The sequence below is a fragment of the Prionailurus bengalensis genome, chromosome D2 (assembly GCF_016509475.1).
Source record: "Prionailurus bengalensis isolate Pbe53 chromosome D2, Fcat_Pben_1.1_paternal_pri, whole genome shotgun sequence".
Lineage (NCBI taxonomy): Eukaryota > Metazoa > Chordata > Mammalia > Carnivora > Felidae > Prionailurus > Prionailurus bengalensis.
This window is the reverse complement of record NC_057351.1, coordinates 33,178,476-33,202,519: the sequence shown is the minus strand read 5'-3', so window position 1 is coordinate 33,202,519 and position 24,044 is coordinate 33,178,476. Positions and strand designations below refer to the sequence as shown.

At 38.0% G+C, this 24,044-nt stretch overlaps 1 protein-coding gene across 3 annotated transcripts in view; it reads left to right on the top strand.

The window, feature by feature from the left end:
* The window catches only part of PLA2G12B (phospholipase A2 group XIIB), a 30,700-nt gene that overhangs the window by 5,369 nt on the left and 1,287 nt on the right, over positions 1–24,044 (top strand). For 2 of the 3 annotated variants that reach the window (XM_043596606.1, XM_043596605.1), the window contains exons 2-3: positions 6,673–6,761; positions 18,612–18,777. In XM_043596606.1, the coding sequence (XP_043452541.1) occupies positions 6,673–6,761; positions 18,612–18,777 (255 nt within the window). The remainder of the gene's footprint in view (positions 1–6,672; positions 6,762–18,611; positions 18,778–24,044) is intronic. The other variant, XM_043596607.1, reaches the window with a different exon arrangement.

Below are 24,044 nucleotides of genomic sequence, written 5' to 3'. Positions count from 1 at the left end.
GTCTGTCAGTCTTTTCCTTTATGGCTTCTGAATTGTTTGCCTTGCTTAGAAAGCCACCCTCACATCATGATTATAACAACCTTTTGTTAATTTTTTTCTGTGAAAGCAGCCATGTCTAATATGTAATAAAGGAGTGTTTCTGTGTTCCAATTAAACTTTTTTACAGACACTAAAATTTGAACTTCATATAGTTTTCACGTCACAAAATAATATCCTTCTTTTGACTCCCTCCCACCAATTATTTAAAAATATAAAAACAATTGTCAGCTGGAAGGTTATATAAAAACAGGCGATGGGTTGGTCTTGGGTCATCGTTTGCCAACCCCTGAATTAGAGGATCAAGTTGTCAGCCTCCCAATTCTATAAATAGCCAAGATCAGAAAATAAAATTAGTCTATGGGCATAGCCCATTATTGATGCCCAGACTCAAAACATCAAACTGTAAAGACTCATTGCTAAGCTCAACTCAAAACTACTCAAGCTATAATTTGAGGATGCAGTAAATTATTTCTGCCCAGATTCAAACCATGACCTTTTTTCTTAGAACTTTTCCTTCAAGCTTCATTCCTAAACAGAATTCCTGCAGCTATCATAAACTATTAAATAAATACAAAAATTAAAAATAACCAGCAGGACAGGTGGCTAGTGTCTGTAGTTGGCGTTCCATTAGCTTTCAAACTGGGATATCAGAATTTTATCTTCTATGAGTTATCAACTACAAAAAAGGTAGAGGGAAACCCAGGAAACTCCACAGAGTCTACTGCAAAAGCTCTTTATCAACAAAATTATTAAAGGTGTAAGTTTCATCATAAAAATTATGCATTAGTTTCTTCATTAAAAATGTTCCTCCTGATTTCTATAAAGCTAGTATGTGTAGAACATTTGTAAAGGAACAATCCAAAGAAAAAATAAAATCACCATAATATTACCTACAAGAGACAATTCACATTTAATCTATGGCATAGTATGATTATTTTAATATGTGTATTTTGATTACTAACATTACTTAATACATTTTACCCATTCCCCAACTCCCAGTAATTCTGGCACACACACACACACACACACACACACATAGAGTAGGTTAGTAGGGTATCATTGGTAGGGTACATTTCTCAAGAACTTTGAAAAGTAATGCAGGGATTACTGGTGGGCTGGCAGACTCCATCAACAAGCACAGTACTTCTCCATTATAAATAAAAAATGTTAGGTGAAAATAAAACATTAGAAAAGATACGCCCTCAAGCTAGAATGGAATAAATGGAAACTTGAAGTGTTGAAGAGGAACACTAATGCTAAAGTAATGAGCAGGAGCTGATGCTAAAACCCTTGGGGGTTTTAAGATCACATGTAGACTCTAGGGGCTGAGGAATGGGTTTTAATACTCATACAAAGAGAGAAAGAGTAACTTTCACTTGTAAGAATTGGGAATCTGGAACGGAACAGTCTGTATAAAACTTAAAGCCCGAGGAGCTGCCCAGTCTGTTTAAAATGGGTTAGAAAATATCTACCCAATATTTCAAGAAAGTAGCAGGGATGATTTCCATCCACCTGGGGCTGAGACTTAAAGGGGGAATAAAGAACATCCACCAAAAAATCACTACTCCAAACATATTCTATTCACACATGTGGAATTTGAACTTAAACAGTTGGCCTGAGGTGAGTTTCCCAAGCTGAGAAATTAACATAAATGCTAGTGTCTCAAGGATCTTAAGGCTCCCAGAGCCACAGCAAAGGTAATTGAGGAACCAATATTAGTACATGACCCAGGGCACAGAAATTCCTTCAGGAAAAAAAAAAAGCCCTTCTGAAGATAAGGTCTTACTGAAAAATTATACACTATGTGAAAAAATAATCAATCAGGAGGGAGAGTCAGCAGACATTAAAAAAAAATGACTTGTATCCCAAAGACTGGAGATTATAAAAGAATATTTGAAATCATTAAAGAAATAAAACAAGGACTAGAAAACATAATAAAAAGACAGAACTCGGTGTAAATGAATACATAGATTTAAAAGAAGAATCAAATTGGATTCCAAGAAGTGAAAATTATAGTTCTTGAGAGAAAAAAAAAAACAGCAGATGAGTTAAATAGCAGATTAGTGAACCTAGAGAGAATTAGTGAAATGGAAAATAGATTTGATGAGCTAGACAAAATTCAGCACAGAGAGAGAAAAAAGATCGAAAATGTAAAAGAGAGGTTAAGATATATGAAGGACAGAATTAAGAAGATTCATCATTCAGTAGTAAGAAGCCCAGGAGAAGAAAGTAGGGAGTATGAAGAAAAGAAAATATTCAGATGGTGGCTGTGAATTATCCAAGGTGAAAGAAACCAGGTCTTCAGATTTTTCCAATCAAGATAAGGATATACAATCCACATCTAGATACAGTGTAGTGAAACTGTGAGGATGTGGAGAAATTGGAGCCCTTGTGCAATTGCAACCCTTGTGTTGGGAGGGCAAAATGCTACAGCTGCTGTGGAACACAGTTTGACAATTTCTCAGAAAGTTCAACATTGAACTACCATATGACCCAGCAATTCCACCACGTAGGTATATGTACCCCAAAGAGTTGAAAACAGATATTCAAACAAATATTTTTGCACGCAAGTGTTCATAGCAGCACTTTTCACAATAGCCAACAGATGAAAACAACCAAAATGTCCATCAGTGGATGGATGAATAAACAAATTGTGGTATATTCAGAGAATGGTATATTATTCAGCCATCAAGTGAAACGAAGTATTGATACATGCTACAACACAGATGAACCATGAAAACATTATGTTAAGTGAAAGAAGGCATATATATTGTATGGTTATATAGTGTATGGTTCCATTTATTCAAATATCCAGAATAGGCAAATCTCTAGAGACAGAAAGCAGATTAGTGAGGGGCGCCTGGCTGGCTCAGTTGGAGGAGCATGCAACTCTTGATACCCCTATGTGGGGTATAGAGATTACTTTAAAAAAATCTTTAAAAAAAATAGATTAGTGCTTGCCAAGGATTGGGAGAAGGGGAGAATAGGAAATGACTATTTAATGAACATTTGGTCTCCTTTGGAGGGTGATGAAATGTTTTTGGAAGTAGACAGAGACAATGGTTACACAACACTATGAATGTACTGAACACCACTGAACTGTGCACTTTAAGATGGAAATGTGAATTTCACCTAAAAAAAGAAAATAGACTTCATCAAAATTAAAAACTTTGGCTATTCAAAAATACCATCAAGATGTCCATCAACTGATGAATGGATAAAGAAATTGTGGTTTATATACACAATGGAATATTACGTGGCAATGAGAAAAAAAGAAATATGGCCTTTTGTAGCAACGTGGATGGAACTGGAGAGTGTGATGCTAAGTGAAATAAGCCATACAGAGAAAGACAGATACCATATGGTTTCACTCTTATGTGGATCCTGAGAAACTGAACAGGAAACCCATGGGGGAGGGGAAGGAAAAAAAAAAAAAAAGAGGTTAGAATGGGAGAGAGCCAAAGCATAAGAGACTGTTAAAAACTGAGAACAAACTGAGGGTTGATGGGGGGTGGGAGGGAGGAGAGGGTGGGTGATGGGTATTGAGGAGGGCACCTTTTGGGATGAGCACTGGGTGTTGTATGGAAACCAATTTGTCAATAAATTTCAGAAAAATAAATAAATAAAAGAAAAAATAAACTTCAGATGTTTGAAATTTAAAATAAATAATAAATAAATAAATAAAAATTAAAAAAAAAAAACAAAACCAAAAATACCATCAAGAAAGTGAAAAGACAAGGGGCGCCTGGGTGGCTCAGTCGGTTAAGCGTCCGACTTCAGCCAGGTCACGATCTCGCGGTCCGTGAGTTCGAGCCCCGCGTCGGGCTCTGGGCTGATGGCTCAGAGCCTGGAGCCTGTTTCCAATTCTGTGTCTCCCTCTCTCTCTGCCCCTCGCCCGTTCATGCTCTGTCTCTCTCTGTCCCCAAAATAAATAAACGTTGAAAAAAAAAATTTTTTTTGGAATGATGATCTCATACACTCATTTTACCACAGAGACAAATACCAAACAGACTGTGGCAGAGACTGCTTATTGTATCCTAATGTCTTCCCCTTTTTCCGTAGTAATAAACCCCTCCCTACAATTTTAAGCTGGGCTCATGGTGCCTACACTGAATAAAAACTTAAATTCCTAGCCCATTTTTGACAGTAGATATTGCTGTTTGATTAAGATCTGGCCAAAGGGAAGTAAGAGGAAGTGATGTATAATTTTGGAATGTGTTTATTAAAGAGAGGAGCTATGACCCTTCTAACTCCTTCTTTTATCCTGCTGTTTGTAATATGGATGTGTTGGCTGAAGCTCCATCTTGAACCATGAGGGCCAGGGTTGCATTCCAGGGCTGGTAGAGCAGAAAGTTAGAAGCAGTGTGGGTTCCAGAGAAGTGTAGATTTACCATATGAGCCCTATAATCTTTATTTCTGGGTTATGATATATTCTATCTTGTTTAAGCATCAGAATAATACAGTATGTTGGAGACAGAATAAATATATGGTGAAAATGAATACTCTACTGAAGGACATAAAGGAAGACCCAACTAAATAGAAAACTGTACTATACCCATGTTCGGGAGGACAGAATATTATAAGAAATTCAGTTATCTCCAGGTTAATCTAGAAAGTCAATGTACTTTCAACCAAAATCCTACACTATCACTTGTAGAATTTACTAAAATGACTCTAAAATTCATTGCAAAACTATAGGTCCAAGAGTAGTCAAAAACAATTTTTAAGAGTAATAAGGAGTGGCACCTGGGTGGCTCAGTTGGTTGAGCATCCGACTTAGGCTCAGGTCATGATCTCATGGCTCATGAGTGGGAGCCCTGCGTCGGACTCTGTACTGACAGCTCAGAGCCTGGAGCCTACTTCAGATTCTGTCTCCATCTCTCTCTGCCCCTCCCCCACTCAACACTGTCTCTCTCTCTCTCAAATATAAATAAACATTTTTTAAAAAGTAAAAAAAAGAATACTAAGGAGGGAGGTCCTTAAATCATAGACTTAATATCTAAAAATTAAAACAGAAAGGGGAGTGCATAGGGAGCTTCAACTGTACTTGTGACAGTTAATTAAACAGAAAAAATATGTATAGTAAGTTTGGCTAAGTTAACATTTATTATGTTTGTGTAGTGGGCTCATGGATCTTTGTTTCTCTGATTTTCCTTCATAATACCAAATAATTAAAAGTAAAATACCTTGTAGGAGAAGGTAAAAGAAAAGAAAGAAAAAATAAATGCTATATGCCTCACTCTGAGGATTAATTCTTAGCTTATTTCCTCAGTCTTATGCTCTGTCTTGCATCTCCTAAAAAGGGGCAAAGGGTTGTGATAGAAGAACATGGGCTTTGGAGACATAAAACAGGAAATCTGGATTTATATCCTACTTCCCCCACTTAGTACATGACTTAGGCAAGTCACACGCCCCCATAGTCCCATTTTCCTTATCTGGATAACAGGATGAAAATCCTCACTGCCAAATTGTCCTGCAGGGCTCTCTCTCTCTCCTTTTTAAATTAATTGTTATTTTTTTATTTGGGAGAGAGAAAGAGAGAGAGAGAGAGAAGCAGAGAGAATCTCAAGCAGGTTCCATGCTCAGCGCAGAACCTCAGGCAGGGCTCAATCTCAAGGCACCGTGAGATCATGACCTAAGCCGAAATCAAGAGTCAGGATGCTTAACTTAGCCACCCACCCAGGTGCCTTCAGGGTTCTCTTTACCAATGATGACTACCATCCCAACATTGACAACATTTCTTTCTCAATAATTGAAAGATTATAACATAACTCCAAAGCCATGTAGGAGAAACCAAGAAATTCAAAGCCTGCCAGATGGTTTCTGCTTAGTTCTATGATACAAAGTCTCACATACTGCATGGTAATGATTTCTATGCTCTTTTTTAAAAAAAATTTTTTTTCAACTCTATGCTCTTTGATCAATAATGCTTTGCCTACATTTATGGAATCTTGCAAAATTTCCTTCAAGATATTCTGAAAAAAGTTTTGTGGTACTGTTGTAATTCTTATTTGTTAAATGTGTGATCAGGTAGTGTTCTGCTTTTTCTGTGCATGGTGTGTGGTCTTACAATGGATGGAGTAAGACACCTTGAGTTTTGGTTCCATTTTTCCATGGACCTTACCTTCAAAGTCATGCACTTATGAAACATTAGAATTGTTAGTAAATAAATGCTCATAAAATTCTTTAAGATTAGGAGAGAAACGCCAACCTGGCATGAAGATTATTATCCTTTTATGACATTATCGTCATCATCACCATCATTGCCACCAAATTTGGATGTGAGAAATGATGACTTAAAAAAATTTTTTTTTAATGTTTATTGAGAGAGAGAGAGAGAGAGCACACAAGCGAGTTGGGGAGGGTCAGAGAGAGGGAGACACAGAATCTGAAACAGGCTCCAGGTTCTGAGCTGTCAGCACAGAGCCGACGTGGGGCTCCAACTCACAGACTGTGAGATCATGACCTGAGCCAAAGTCGGATGCTTAACCGAGCCACCCAGGCTCCCCAGAAATGATGACTTTTAAAGGAAAAATTGAATATGCTTTAAGATAATTTTTATTTGATGAATGCTCCCAAATGTTTAATTTCTAAATATTTCTTCCTGCTTCTTTCCTCTCTTTCTCCTGCTAGGAAAGGCACCAATGCCCAGACCCGGCTACAAGCCTCAGGAGCCCAACGGCTGCAGCTCCTATTTCCTGGGTCTTAAGGTACCAGAAAGTGTATGTACCGCCACAATTATTTTCTTAGTTGATTGGTTTTAACTAAGACAAGTCTGAGAGTTCTCACTAATGGGAGTGATCATTTATGGAATATAGCTTTAATGTTTATTTATTTTTTAGAGAGAGTAGGAGACAGAGTGCAAGCAGGGGAGGGGCAGAGAGAGAGGGAGACACAGAATCCGAAACAGGCTCCAGGCTCCAAGCTGTCAGCACAGAGCCCGATGTGGGGCTCAAACTCATGAACTGCAAGATCATGACCAGAGCCAAAGTCGGATGCTTAACTGACTGAGCCACCCAGGCATCCCTAATTATTTTAAATTGGATTCAGAGTAAGGGAGATAATTTTCAAAGAAAGTATCCAATATCCTCTTATCAAGGACAGTTGTCCCTCAGATAAGACCTTGTGTAGTGAACTTTAAAATCACCACTGCAAATACCAGCCAAATATTAGGGGATCGAACATAACTTCGTATGAAATCTGACAAGTGTGACTTATTTAAATTAATGAGACTTTTCTATGATGTCCTGAAGCCATCGGCACTGAACAGTGAGAGCTGGTTGCTATATTGTCAGGACTTTTGCAAGTGGTTGACCTCATGCCTGGTAGCACCAAACCAGCTATGTTTAGAGTTTTAAGATCATAGTAATCTGCACACACACACCCCCACACAAGCATGCCCCATCCCCACACACACATCTAGCCTCCGGCTAAACACTTCTCATCACACCAATGGCCATTTCTCAAGCTACTGGCCTCCCCTGAAAACAAGTAATAAACTGATTTCTTTCAAGACCTCTTGGGGGCCCTTTTATCTTTTTTACTTCAGAAAAGATGTGTTACATAAAATGTAGATAGAGGGATTTCCCATCTAAGCCATGATTTTGAATTGTGTCTTAATCAGGCTAAACATCACTTTTCTGCTGATTCAAAAGATTTTACTTTGTAATAGTTTTATAAGCAGCATAACGTTTACTCTTTTAATGAAAATGCTGCCCACTAATGTGGCATAATTTGGAAAATTGAGAAAAGGTCCCCTTTCCTCTTCCATTTGTCAGAAATTTATCTTAATATCACTCTTGTAAATTAATATTTTTCTTAGAAAAGGAAATTTGACTGCCATTGGCTAGACATTTTTCTTAATAAATATACAAATCTATGATATCTTGTGGGACAGTGCCCCCTTTGATATGACACTCTTGTGCACTGTACAACCCGCACAGCCATATTCCCAACCTCGCCCACAACCATCAATATGTGTATGGACACAGAAGAAAGACAATCTTTCCAAATATATATTTATATTAGAGAAACCCCTTTTTTGGCTAATATACTTTACTTGATTCCAACTAGGAGCTATAGAAGTGGCATTAAAACCTCAATTAAGATGTAAAAGTGGGCTTGGGAGTTAAGATGGTGGAAGGTAGGGAGACCCTAGGCTGGGTTTCAAAACCCATCCTTTGAACACAGCTAGATAAACATCAAATCATTTTGAATATCCAAGAAATCGATCTGAGGACTGAAAGAGAAAAATGCACTAGTGGGATGCATAGGTGGCTCAGTCGACTGAGCATCCAACCCTCGATTTTGGCTCAGGCCATGATCCCAGGGTCATGGGATTGAGCCCCTCATTGGGGTCTGCACTGAACATGAAGCTTGCTTAAGATCCTCTTTCTTGGGGCACCTGGGTGGCTCAGTCAGTTAAGCATCCAACTCTTAATTTTGGCTCAGGTCATGATTTCACAGTTTGTGAGATCAAGCTCTGCATCAGGCTCTGTGTAGACAGTGTGGAGCCTGCTTGGAAATCTCTCTCCCTCTCTCTCTGCCCTTCCCCCAGTAGCACTCTTTCTCTCTAAATAAATAAATAAATATGAAAAAAATTTGAAAAGATTCTCTCTCTCTCCACCCCCCCCCCGCCCCCGCTTGGCCCCTCTCTCCAGCTCGTGCTCTCCTCTCTTTCTTAAAAAAAAAAAAAAAAAAAAGCGCAACTGAAGGTGAAAAAGCTGCCACAACATGGAAGGTAGAAGCTGCAGAAAGTTGATTTCAGAAAGAGAAGAGCTGTGAGTGCTGTGATGGGGAGGGAGTCCTGATCATGGAGAGAGGAGTGAGAGGAAAACAAAGAAAGAGAGAGAGAAAAAAATGAAAGTGCGTGTGGGGAATTGCACAAGAAAAACTCTTCCCCAAAACCATTGACTGGAAAAATGAGAGGGGCTGAACACAGCAAGTTTTTATACACAGTGGTGCACAAAGTCTAAAGTTTTGGAGGTCAGCACCATTGCCAGGGTCATGTCTGGCAGGCTTAATGAGGCTCTGGTGGGGAAGGAGGGTGGAGACCCAGAAGTGGACAGCATGGCCTAAGGATCCCCTAGGTCACACCCCAGCTAAGAGTGCATTTGGGAGAGGGAACACAGCCTCTCCAAGGGGAAAAGACCCAGCCAGCACCATTGAGCTGCCCTGTTCACTAACATAGGAAGGGAGATGTTGTCTGGGGACAGTGAGCCTTGGTGCTGGCTTTCTGCCATGCTTTACCATAAACTCCAAACCTCTGTGTAGTCACTCAGCTGATATCTGGGACAAGCCAGCACTGGCCACAGTGCAGTGAGACTCTCTTCCAGAGGATCAGTGCAGCTCCGTGCACTATGCAGATCTCTAAAATTTAGAATTTTGAAACCCAGCCACACGCCTGAGATAAAACACAGGAGTGTCGTGCCACCCAGCAGTTGGACAGTTCAGATGCAGACAGGGTGAAGGTTGGGATCTGGCCAAAGCTGGGGACACAAGAGAGGTGATTGCTCTTCTGTGAGGACTTCCTGAAGAGTGGTGGGCACAAGCTCCTCATTTCAGGGCTGAGAGAGCTGGTGACACCATTTTCACCCTGCCCATCAGCACTGACGAACTTCACTGAACAAAACAGTGCCACCAAGAGGATGGCAGAGCTACTTACACCAAGCCCTGCCCTTCTGTGCCCTGCAGATGCATCTCCACTAGAGCAAGTTCACTTGAGAATCAGTCCAGCAGGCCCCAACCCCAGAAGACCAGCACAAATCCCTCACATGCACCAAGTCTACCAATCGTAGAATGTTACAAAACTTTAGCTCTAGGGGAAATAGGATCTAGCTTCCTTTTTTACCCACCCTTATGATACTGAAAAAACTATTTTATGATTTTATTTTATTTTATTTCTTAATTTGTTACATATATATGTTTTGGGTTTTTAAAGTTTTTATTTATTTATTTTGAGAGAAAGTGAGTGAACAGGGAAAGGGCAGAGAGAGAGAGAGGGAGAGAGAGAGAATCTTAAGCAGACTCTGCACCATCAGCACAGAGACCAAAGTGAGGCTCAAACCCATGAACCATGAGATCATGACCTGAGCCAAAACCAAGTCAGTCAGCTAACCACCTGAACCATCCAGGCTCCCCACGTATATATGGTTTTTTTGGATCTAGCTTCTTTTAACAAGCAGACTTTGTGTTCCCCCACCTTAGGATACAGAAAAAACAATTTTATCATTTATTTAATTTTAAAATGTTATTATATCTATATATCTATCTATTTTGGATCTGGCTCCTTTTAACAAGAAACACACAGGAACCAGCTTCCTTTTTTGTTTTTGGGGGGTTTTTTTGGACCTTGACAATATGACAAGATTAACGAATTCATCCCAAAAGAAAGAACAGGAAGAAGTAACAGGCAAGGATTTTATCAATACAGATATAAGTAAGATGTCTGAATTATAATTTAAACCAACAATTATAAGGATAGTAGCTGGGCTTCAAAAAAGCATAGAAGACACTAGAGAATCCCTTACTGCAGAGATAAAGGAACCAAAAACTAGTCAGGCCAAAATTAAAAATGTTATAACCAAGATACAAACACAAATAGATGCTATGACAATGGGGATGGATGAAATAGAGGAACAAATCAGTGATATAGAAGATAAAATTATGGAAAAGAACAAAGCTGAAAATAAGAGTGAAAGAAAGGCATTGGACCACAAATGTGGACTTAGGGAACTCAGCAACAAAGCATAATAACATTAGTATCATAAGAGTTCCAGAAGATGAAGAGAAAGAAACAGGGCCAGAAGGTTTGTTTGAGCAAATAACCAAGACATATCATAGTGAAATTCACAAAACACACAGACAAGACAAGAATCCTGGAAGCAGCAAGGGAAAAAAAGTCCTTAACTTACAAGGAAAGGCAGATCAAGTTCGTTCTAGCAGATTTGTCTATAGAAACTTGGCAGGCCAGAAGGGAATGGCATGATATATTCAACATGCTGAATAGGAAAAATATGCAGCCAAGAATACTTTATCCAGCAAGCCTGTCATTCAGAATAGAAGAAGAAATAAAGAGTTTCCCTGACAAAAACTAAAGAAGCTCATGACCACTAAATCAGCCCTGCAAGAAATATTACAGGGGTCTCTTTGAGTGGGGAAAAAAAGGACCAAAAGCAACAAAGACTAGACATCACCAAGAAACACCAGCTTTACAGGCAACACAAAGGCACTAAATTCATATCTATCAATAATCACGCTGAATGTAAATGGACTGAATGCTCTGATCAAAAGGCATAACATATAAGAATGGATTAAAAAAAAACCCTGTCTATATGCTGCCTATAGGAGACTCATTTTAGACCTAAATACACCTGCAAATTTAAAGTGAAGGCATGGAGAACTATCTATCATGCTAATGGACATCAAAAGAAAGCTGGAGTAGCCATACTTATATCAGACAAACTACATTTTAAACCAAAGACTGTAATAAGAGCTGAAGAAGGGCATTAATAACAATTAGAGGGTCTATCCATCAAGATCTAACAATTTATGCCCCGTACTTGAAACACCCAAATATACAAATCAATAACAAACGTAAAGAAACTCATTAAAATAATATAATAATAGTAGGGAACTTTAACACCCCCACTTACAGCAATGGATGGGTCATCTAAACAGAAAAATCAACAAGGAAACAATGGCTGTGAATGACACACTGGACAGGATGAACTTAACAGATATATTCAGAACATTTCATCCTAAATTAGCAGAATACACATTATTTTCTTCTTTCTTTCTTTCTTTCTTTCTCTCCCTCTTTCTTTCCCTCTTTCTCTCTTTCTTTCTTCCCTGAGTAGGCTTCATGCCCAGTGCAGAGCCCAACACAGGGTTTGAATCCATGACCACAAGATCAAGTCCTGAGCTGAGCTCGAGTCAGATGCTCAATAAACTGACCCGCCCAGGTGCCCTCCACATTCAATTCAAGAGCCCATGGAACATTCTCCAGAATAGATCACATACTGGGTCACAAATCAGCCCTCAACAAGTACAAAAAGATTGAGATCATATCATGCATATTTTCAGACCACAATGCTATGAAACTTGAAGTCAACCACAAGAAAAAATTTGGAAAGACCACAAATACAGGGAGGTTAAGAACATCCTACTATAGAATGAATGGCTTAACCTGGACATTAACAAAGAAATAAAAAAATACGTGGAGGCAAATGAAAATGAAAACATGCAGTCCAAAACCTTTGGGATGTGGCAAAAGCAGTCCTAAGAGGGATGTATATTGCAGTATACATTATATTGCAGTATACATATATATTTATTGCCTTAGGAGACAAGAAAAGTCTCAAGTATACAACCTAACCTCACACCTAAAGTAGCTAGAAAATGAATAACAAATAAAGCATAAAGCCAACAGAAGAAGGGAAATAATAAAGATTAGAGCAGAAATAAATGATATGGAAACAACAACAAAAACAGTAGATCAAGAAAACTAAGAGCTGGTTCTTTGAAAGAATTAATAAATTCTTAAGTCCTTAGCCAGACTTATCAAAAAGAAAGAAGAAAGGACGAAAAAAAGTAAAATTACAAATGAAGGAGGAGAGATCACAACCAACACCACAGAAATATAAACAATTATGACAAAATATTATGAAAATTTTATGTCGACAAACTGGGAAATCTGGAAGAAATGGACAAGTTCCTAGAAACCTACAAACTAGCAAAACTGAAACAGGAAGAAATGGAAGATTTAAACAGACCCATAACCAGGGCACCTGAGTGGCTCAGTTGGTTAAGCATCTGACTTTTGGTTTTGCTCAGGTCATGATCTCATGGTTCGTGAGTTCGAGCCCCACATCAGGTTCTACACTGTCAGTGTGGAGCTTACTTGGGACTCTCTCTCTCTGTCTCTCTCTCTGTCTCTCTCTCTCTCTGACCCTTCCTTGCTTTTACTCTTTCTCTCTTTTTAAAAAAAATTTTTTTTTAATGTTTATTTATTTTTGAGACAGAGAGAGACAGAGTATGAACGGGGGAAGGTCAGAGAGAGAGGGAGACACAGAATCCGAAACAGGCTCCAGGCTCTGAGTGGTCAGCACAGAGCCTGATGCAGGGCTCAAACCCACAGACTGCGAGATCATGACCTGAGCTGAAGTCGGACGCTTAACTGACAGAGCCACCCAGGCGCCCCTCTTTCTCTCTTTCAAAATAAATAAATAAAAACTTTTTAAAAACAGGCACCATTTAAAAAGACCCATAACCAGCAAAGAAATTGAATCAGTAATAAAACATCTCCCAATAGAGGCAGCTGGGTGGCTCAGTCAGTTGAGCATTTGACTCTTAGCTTTGGCTCACATTTGAGTGTTGAGTCAGGCTCCATGCTGGGTCTGAAGCCTGCTTAAGATTCTTTCTCCCTCCCTCTATTGCTCATGGTCTCTCTCTCTCTCTCTCTCTCTCTCTCAAGAAAAATAATCTTCCAACAAACAAAAGTCCAGGGCCACCTGGCTTCCCAGGGGAGTTCTACCAGACATTTAAAGAAGAGTTAATACCTATTCCTCTCAAACTGTTCCAAAAAACAGAAATAGAAAGAAAACTTCCAAACTCATTATACCAGGCCAGCTTTACCTTGATTCTAAAACCAGAGATCCCACTAAAAAGGAAAACTATAGGCTAATATCCCTGATGAAACTGGATGCAAAAATTCTCAACAAGATACGAGCAAATCTAATTCAACAGTACATAAAAAAGAATTATTCACCACGATCAAGTGAGATTTATTCCTGGTTGCAGGACTGGTTCAATATTTGCAAATCGATCAATACAATACATCCCATTAATAAAAGAAAGGTTAAGAACCATATGATCCTCTCAATAGATGCAGAAAAAGCATTTGACAAAATAAAGCATCCATTCTTTTTTTAAAATGTTTATTTATCTTGAGAGAGAGAGAGAACAAGTGGAGGAGGGGCAGAGAGAGAGGGAGAGAGAGAATCTCAAGCAGCTCTGTGCTGCCAGCATAGACCCCAACACAGGGCTCAAAATCACAAACCGTGAGTTCATGACATAAGCCAGTATCTGAGTCAGACACTTAACTGACTGAGCCACCCAGGTGCCCCTTTTTTATCTTTTAAAAAAATGTTTATTTATTTATTTTGAGAGACAGAGAATATGAGTGGGGTAGGGGCAGAGAAAGAGGGAGAGGGAGAATCCCAAGGAGGCTCCATACTGTCAGCACAGAGCCATCCTTCTTGGCAACGAAGAAGTCAGACTTTCACTATTTACAGATGACATGATACTCTATATAGAAAACCCAAAAGACTCCACCAAAACATTGCTAGAACGAATGCATTAATTCAGTAAAGTTGCAGGATATAAAATCAATGTACAGAAATCTGTTGCACTTCTGTACACCGATAATGAAGCAGCAGAAAGAGAAATCAAGGAATTGATCCCATTTACAATTGCACCAAAAACGATAAGATACTTTGGAATACACCAAAGTAAAGAGGTAAAAGATGTGTACTCTGGAAACTATAGAACACTTATAAAAGAAATTGGAGAAGACACAAAGAAATAGAAAGACATTCCATGCTTATGGATTGGAAGAACAAATATTATTAAAATGTCTATACTACCCAAAGCAATCTACACATTTGATGCAATCCCTATCAAAATAACACCAGCATTTTTCACATAACTAGAATAAACAATCCTAAAATTTGTACGGAACCACAAAAGATCCTGAATAGCCCGAGCAATCTTGAAAAAGAAAAGAAGTTGGAGGCATCACGATTCCAGACTTCAAGCTATATTACAAGGCTGTAGTGATTAATACAGTATGGTACTGGGCCAAAAACAGATACATAGATAAATGGAACAAAACAGAAAACCCAGCAATGTACCCACAACTTATATGGTCAACTAATCTTTGACAAAACAGGAAAGAATATCCAATGGAAAAAAGATAATCTCTTCAACAAATCGTGTTGGAGAAACTGGACAGCAACATGCAGAAGAATGAAACTGGACCACTTTCTTACACCATACACAACAATAAATTCAAAATAGATGAAAGACCTAAATGTGAAACAGGAAACCATCAAAATCCTAGAGGAGAACACAGGCAGTAACCTCTCTGACCTCGGCTGTGTCAACTTCTTACTCGATATGTCTCCTGAGTCAAGGGAAACAAAAGCAAAAATAAACTATTGGGACCTCATCAAGATAAAAACCTTCTTCACTGTAAAGGAAACAACAAAACTAAAATGCAATTTTCATAATGGGAGAAGATGTTTGCAAAGGACATATCTGATAAGGGGTTAGTACAAAATGTATAAAGAACTTATCAAACTCAACACCCCAAAAAACAAATAATGCAATTAAGAAATGGACAGAAGATGTGAATAGACATTTTTCCCAAGAAGATATCCAGATGGTTAACAGACACATGAAAAGATGCTCAACATCACTCATCATCAGAGAAATACAAATCAAATACAATGAGATATCATCTCATACCTGCCAGAATGGCTAAAATTAACAACACAGAAAACAATAGCCAAAGTATGGAAAGAGCCCAAGTGTCCATTGACTGACTAATGGATAAAGAAGATGTGAGATACACACACACACACACACACACACACACACACTGGAAGAGTGCTCAGCCATCAAAAGGAATGAAATCTTGCCATTTACAATGACATGGATGGAGCTAGAGTATATTATGCTAAGTGAAATAAATCAGTCACAGAAGATAAATACCATACAATTTCACCCATATGTAGAATTTAAGAAAGAAACAGATGAACATATGGGAAGGGGGGGAAAAGAGAGTGAATCAAACCATAAGAAACTCTTTATGATAGAGAACAAACTGAGGGCTGATGGAGGGAGGTGGGTGGGTGGATGGGCTAAGTGGGTAATGGGTACTAAGGAGGGTACTTGTCATGTTGAGCGCTAGGAGTTATATGTAAATGTTGAATCACTAAATTCTACTCCTGAAAACAATATTACATTATATGTTAACTAACTAGAATTTAAATTGAATTTTGAAAAAATGAAAAAAAAAAGAAATGTAAACGTGGATGGAAATTAGGATGGACACACTGCTTCAGCAAGGCTTGACTTCTGATCAAAATTTTCTCTTCTTCAGAAGGTGTTGAAGCTTTCCCTTCCCTTTCACTTGTTTTTCTGTAGAATCCTTTGTTCCAGGAACTTGGTATGGATGGCCGGCACCAGTGTTTGACATTCCTATCGCAACTGCCCAGATCCTGTATTTTCCTATAAAACCCCTCAACCTCCTACCCAGGGTGGGGGCTTTCACTCTTGGAGGCATTAGCCTGCTGCAGCCTCCTTTGTATGGCAAAATAATAGACTATCTCCCTTCTTTATCCCTAAATCTGTCTTCGTATTACATATTTCAGCTCTGGAGCACAGAGGTTGGTTTTTGACAACAGTATGCACTCTATTTTGGGAGTAATGTCATTTTATTTACTGGTACAAGTATTGTCTAGGACCAGTTCAAGAATTTCCAATTCAGTTGAACTGAATGATAGCGACTATACTCATCTATCTAATTAATTCTCACTTACCTCTGCTGTGATATACATTTAGTTTTTGGGATGGGGCACGAACAAAGTAGTTTCCTTTAGGTGTCAGATGATAGAAATTTACCCAGAATTGCAGAGCCCAGGCTGTTGCCTAGCCTAATGAGTTACATTACCTCTTACTGTAACAATGGATTTTATTTTCTTTTTCTTAGAAGGGTATTTTATTTTATTTATTTTTTTAAAGAGCTTTTTCTAAAAACGTTTATTCATTTATTTTGAGAAAGAGCATGAACAGGGGAGGGGCAGACAGAGATGGAGAGAGAATCCCAAGCAGGCTCCAAGGTGACAGCACAGAGCCTGATGTGGGGCTTGAGCTCACAAACTGTGAGATCATGACCTGAGCTGAAATCAAGAGTTGGACACTCAACCGACCGAACCACCCAGGAGCCCCTATTTTATTTTTATTAGTCTTCATGCCCAGCATGAAGCCTAACGTGGGACTTGAACTCAAGACCATGAGATCAAAATGTGAGCTGAGATCAAGAGTTGGATATTTAACCAACTGAGCCACTCAGGGGGCCCTGTCAGAAGGGCATTTTAAGCTACCAAAATCCATAGTCTGTTTTAAGTGGTCTTGGAGCAAAAGTTCAGATAAGGGAGCATTTAAGGAGAGCCAAGTGGAAAAGATCTATAATAGCTGATTAATCAATCTCCACCCATACTGTGAAACCATATTTCCACACCTTCCACTTGGGTTCAAGTTTATATTATCAGAAGAACTGCAAAAGATTCTAAGATGCTCTACCAAAGTCTAAATGCCCCTGTTCCAAACTATTTCACATACCACAGAATGATCACTCTCTGTAATCACTCATTCTATCATGTTCCTTCTTTGCTCGAGTCTTTATCAAATCTTACTAGGTACTTTGGAAGTCAGAACCATCCACCAACTTACCTTTCTTTTAAAAATTTTTTTTTCAACATTTATTTATTTTTGGGACAGAGAGAAACAGAGCATGAACGGGGGAGGGGCAGAGAGAGAGGGAGACACAGAATCGGAAACAGGCTCCAGGCTCTGAGCCATCAGCCCAGAGCCCGACGTGGGGCTCGAACTCCCGGACCGCGAGATCGTGACCTGGCTGAAGTCGGACGCTTAACCGACTGCGCCACCCAGGCGCCCCCAACTTACCTTTCTTAATTAAAAAAATAACAAACAAACAAATAAATTCCTGCTAAGACCCTTGAAACACCAAACAAACTCATATGATTTGCTCATTATCTCTTTTCTTTACCCTCATGTCTAATAATTCTCTAAAAAAAAAAAAACACGTAGAGTTATCAAACTCTAGATGTGGCATTCTATGAAGTTACTCAGTTTATGCCACAACATTTACAGATGTTTATAGGAGGCTTAATACATTTATGTGTGTGTGTGTTAGATATTGACATTTAACCATAGTCCCCTTGTGGTCAGGAATCATGTGTTCTATACCCCACTCTGCTCCCTGACACATACAGACAAGACACATGCCTTTAAAACAGTGTATAGGATGGGTTTCTAATAAATGCTGGTGACTTCTTGATGAACTGAGCCTTGATTTTTTATACTTCTGAGCCTTTGAATCTTTTGCTCAAATAAAATCTCACATAATATAGGTTTTAGTTAAATTTGGAAGTCCTGCAGCTCTGCCCTCTTCACTAACCTTCTGATGTTTATTTTCATCCCTGTAGTGGCCTGTGAATTTGAAAATTACTAAATCTAAAAGAAAAAGAAGAAAATGGACTATTCAGAATTAATAAGCTAATAACCAAACCATAATTGAAACTCAACATCCTGTAGCTGTCAACCTTATGCATTCTCTCAAGTCACTGGTATTTCTGAATTGATCTGATGTGTAACAGGAATTTGAGAACTGGCCTGCTAATAACAAGGTGGGCAAGGTTGCCTAAGGTCCTTGGTCCAAACGTGGCATTTTCTTCCTTCTCTTTTCTTCCTTCACTTTTCTCCAGATGGATTTGGGCATTCCAGCAATGACCAAGTGCTGCAACCAGCTGGACGTCTGTTATGACACCTGTGGTGCCAACAAGTATCGCTGTGATGCAAAATTCCGATGGTGTCTCCACTCTATCTGCTCAGATCTGAAGCGGAGTTTGGGTTTTGTCTCCAATGTGGAAGGTAGGTATCTTAAGGGAATCTACTGGTGAGCAGGGAGTTTTGTTCCTGTTTTCATACAGAAATATATCCAGAGCCCCTTTATGCAAAGAGACCATTAGAGCTCACTGAACTTTCTTTATAGAACACTGTGACGAATGTTAAGACGGGTGAAGGAAGATTCTGGGCATTCCTTCACTAAAGTTCTTGCTGTCCTGCCCAGGAGCTGCTGGCACCACTCCTGATGGACAGGGCTACACCAAAGCCTTTCCAGAGATATAAAAATCTATCCTTTAAGACTGGAGAAAGAGTTGCCCAACTGGCTTTGGTTATTCATTCCACTATTAAATAATTTTCCATATCGGGAATTTTTCTGTAGGACCACTTGGTTTGGTTTAAGCCCTTTTTTTCCTTATTTTGTTTTCAGTTGGGGAAAGAATTTTTTAAAACCTATCTTTTTTGTTTAAGCTCTTTGTATTCTTCAGGATAATTATTTTTAAACAACTGCTTAGCTACCTAGTTTCTAGCACTGATTGTGTAATTTCCTTTTCCTAATTCACCTTAGGAAAAGCTTTAATCCTTTAGTTTCTGAAGCCAGAACATTATATTCAGGTATTCGCATTATATATTTTTAGATGGCAAAGTTTGAAATTTAAGCTTAGAAGGAGTTGGCTTCATGCCACTGAGAAAGTCAGCAGTAGAAAGAATTTTGGATCATTTTCATAGATCGCTGTCTAGAGTGTAGTCCTAAAGTGAATGTGTGAAGGCTTCAAAATATGAATAATTAATTGGGCACTGTAAAAGGGAGTATCACTCTCTCTGTACCTACAAAAGGTGAATAAGTGCCTGCTGCTAATCCAAGGTCAGGTCAAGTTACTTCCTCTAAGCAATGTCCTATTGATTTTTTCTCCTAAATAACTCTTTGATATACCACTTGCCTGGTTACTGCAAGTTAATCTAATCTCTGGATCCCATCCAATCTACTTTCCTCATAGGGACCAGACACATTTTTGTACCATATAAATCCAGTCATTTCCACCCTCTGTGTAAGCCCTTCAATTGGTTCCTCTTCCTTAGGAATAAATCCAAACTCCTTAGTATGATATACATAGCCTTTCCTGATCCAGCGCTACCCTACCTCTCCAGCATTATTTTGCTTATTTCTGATTTCTCTCCTGACTTCTGCCATTCCAAACTACTTGGGTTGATGAACCATATTTTTCTGCCTCTGCAGTTCCCTCTGCTTGGAACACTCTGATCATTTTTTGTTGTTGTTGAAATAGCTTTATTGATATGTAATTCACATACTATACAATTCAACCATTTAAATGCTTTTAAAATATGTTCACAAAGCTATGCAGTCAGGCCCATAATCAATTCTAGAACATTCTGACCACACCAAAAGGAATCCCCATAGCCATAAACAATCCCTCTCTCGTTTCCTTTCCTGGCCTTTGGCAACCATGAACCTGCTTTCTACCTCTATTGATTTGTCTGTTCTGGACATTTCATATAAATGGAATCATAAAATATGTGGTCTTTTGTGACAGACATTTTTAACTTAGTAAAGTTTATCTGTGTTGTAGCATGTATCAGTATTTTGTTTCTTTTTATTGCTAAGTTATAGTCCATTCATTATATGGATATAATGTATTTTCTTTATCCATTCATCAAATGAAGGACATTTGGGTTGTTTCTACCTTTGGCTATTATGAATAATTCTGGTATGAACATTGATATATAAGTTTTTGTGGAGACATATCTTTTCATTTCTCTTGGGTATATATCTGAGTGGGGGGGGGGATTCTGGGTTATATGGTAATTTTATGACAAACTGTTTTCCAAAATAGCTACACCGTTTCACATTCTCACCAGCAATGTATTAAGGTTCCAATTTCTCTACATCCTTACCAACCCTTGTTATTATCTGTCCTTTTGATTATAGATCTTAGAGAATGTGAAATGGTATCACATTGTGGTTTTGATTTGCATTTCCCTGATTGTTAATAATGTTGATTATATTTTTATGTGCTAGTTGGACATTAAATATCTGCTTTGGAGAAATGTTTAATCAGATCCTTTACCTCTTTTTAAATTGGGTTACTTATCTTTTTATTATTGAGTTGTGAGTATTCTTTATATATTCTGGACACAAGTCCCTTATCAGATACATGCTTCACTAATATTTTCTCTCATTTTGTGGGTTTTTTTTTCACTTTCTTGATGAAATTATTTGCAAAGCAGATGTTTTACATTTCAATAAAGTCCAACTTATCTATTTTTTTCCTTTTGTTGCTTGTACTTTTGGTGTCATATGTAAGAAGGCTTTGCTTTATCCAAGGTCACAAAGATTTGCTCCTATGTTTTCTTCTAAGAGCTTTGTTTTAGCTTATACACTTAGGTCTATGATCCACTTTTAGTTAATTTTTGTGTATGATGTAAGAAAGAGATCCAACTTCATTCTTTTGTATGTGGATATACAAATGTTCCTGCATATTGTTGAAAGACGTTTCTCATACTCAGTTGTTTTTGCACCTTATCAAAAATCAGTTGAACAGAAATGCAGTATTTATTTCTAGATTTTCAATTCTACTTCATTGATCTATGCCAGTGGCACATGGTATTTATTATTATGGTTTTGTAGTAAACTTTGAAATCAGGAAGTAATCTTCAACTTTGTTCTTCTTTCTCAAGATTGTTTTGGATATTCTAGGTCCCTTGAATTTTCTTATGAATTTTAGGTTCAGCTTGTCAATTTCTGCAAGAAATGGCAGTTAGAAATTTGGTACAGCTTTTGTTAAATACGGAGATCAATTTGAGACATGTTACCATCTAACAAAATTATGTTTCCTGATCAATGAACATGAATGTCTTTCCATTTATTTGGATTGTCTTTAATTTCTTTCACAGTGTCTTCTAATTTACAGAACACAAGTCTTACACTTCTTTTGTTTAAATTAAGTACTTTATTCGTTTTTGTTATTATAAATGAAATTATTATCTTAATTTTATTTTCAGATTATTCATTAATAATGTACAGAAATAAACTGATTTTGTATACTGATCTATTATCCTGAAACCTTGCTGAACTCACTTATTAATTTTAATAGATTTTAGTGGATTCCTTGGGCTTTTCTATACATAAGATAATGCCATTTACATATCATCTTCCTTTCCAATTTGGATACCTTTTACATATTCCTCTTGCCAATTGTCCTGTCTAGGGGTTCCAGTACAATATTGAATAGAAGTGTTGAGAGCAATGTCAAGAGCAAATAAACAAATGGTACTAAACAACCAATGGGTTGAAGAAGAAATCAAAAGAGAAATAGGGGCGCCTGGGTGGCGCAGTCGGTTAAGCGTCCGACTTCAGCCAGGTCACGATCTCGCGGTCCGGGAGTTCGAGCCCCGCGTCGGGCTCTGGGCTGATGGCTCAGAGCCTGGAGCCTGTTTCCGATTCTGTGTCTCCCTCTCTCTCTCTGCCCCTCCCCCGTTCATGCTCTGTCTCTCTCTGTCCCAAAAATAAATAAAAAACGTTGAAAAAAAAATTTAAAAAAAAAAAAAAAGAGAAATAAAGAAACATTGAGACAAATGAAAATGGAAATACAACATACCTAAACTTATGAGATGCAGCAAAAGCAGTTCTAAGAGGGAAATTCATAGCAGTAAATGCCTACATCAAAAAGATCTTGAATACATAGCTCAACTTTACACCTCAAGGAACTAGAAAAAGAAAAACATTGGAGCCCAAAGTTAGTAGAAGAAAGTGAATAACAAAGATCAGAGCAGAAATAAATGAAACTAAGACTAAAATAACAATAGAAAAGATAAATGAAACTAGGAGCTGTTTTGTTTTGTTTTTTTTAAAGATGAAGAAAATAGACAAACCTGTAGCTAGACTAATTAAAAGCTAATTTGAGAGGACTCAAATAAATAAAATCAGAAATAGAAGAGGAGACATTACAACTGATACCACAGAAATACAACGGATCACAAAAGACTACTATGAATAATTATATGCTAATAAATTGGACAACTGAGGAGAAATGGGTAAATTCCTAGAAACATGCAGTTCCTAGGAACATTCAGTTCTTACTGAAACTGAATAATGAAAAATAGAATCTGAACAGACTGATTATTAGTAAAGTGATAGAATCAGCAATCAAAGATCTCTCAACAAATGAAAGTCCAGAGCAAGATAGACTTTTATTTTTCAACTTTTTTTTGAGAAAGAATACAAGTGGGGGAGAGGGGCAGAGGAAGACAGAGAGAGAGAGAGAGAGAGAGAGAGAGAGAGAGAATTCCAAGCAGGCTCCATGCTCAGCACAGAGCCCAACACAGGGCTTGATCTCACAACCATGAGATCATGACCTGAGCTGAAATCAAGAGTTAGATGCTTAACTGACTGAGCCACCCAGGCACCCCAAAATGGACTTTCTAAGTGGCTTCAACATTTAAAGAGAAATTAATCATCCATTTAAATGGTTTCAACATTTCAAGAAGAATTAAGCATCCATTCAAATGACTTCAACATTTAAGGAAGAATTAACACCAATCCTCAAATTCTTCCAAAAATTGAAGAGAAGGGAGCACTTCCAAACTTACTTTATGAGGCCAGTATTATTTTGATACCAAAACTAAACAAGGACGCCATAAGAAAAAAAAACTACAGATAAATTTCTGATGAATATAGATGCAAAAATCCTCAACAGAATATTAGCAAACCTAATTCAATTCAATAATATTAAAAGGATCATACATCATGATCAAGTGGGCTTTATTCAAGGGAAGCAAGAATTGTTCAACATCGGCAAATCAGACAATGCGATACAGCACATTAACAAAATGAAGGATAAATATTGTATGATCCTCTCAATAGATGCAGAAAAATCATTAACAAAATTCAACATTCATTTGTGAAAAAAACCTCTCAACACAGTAGGTATAAAGGGAACATACCTCAACATAATAGAGGCCATATGTGACAAGCGCACAGCTAACATCATACTCAATGGAGAAAAGCTGAAAGCTTTTTCTCTACGATCAGGAAAAAGACAAGGATGCCAACTTTCACCACTTTTATTTAACATAGTATTGGAAGTTCTAACCAGAGCAATTAGGCAAAAAGAAGAAATAAAAGACATCCAAATTGGAATCAAAGATGTAAAACTACCACTATTTGCAGATGACATGATATCATATATGGAAAACCCTAAAGTCTCCACAAAGAAAAACATAAACCTATTAGAACTAATAAATTCAGTAAAGTCACAGGATGCAAAGTCAATATA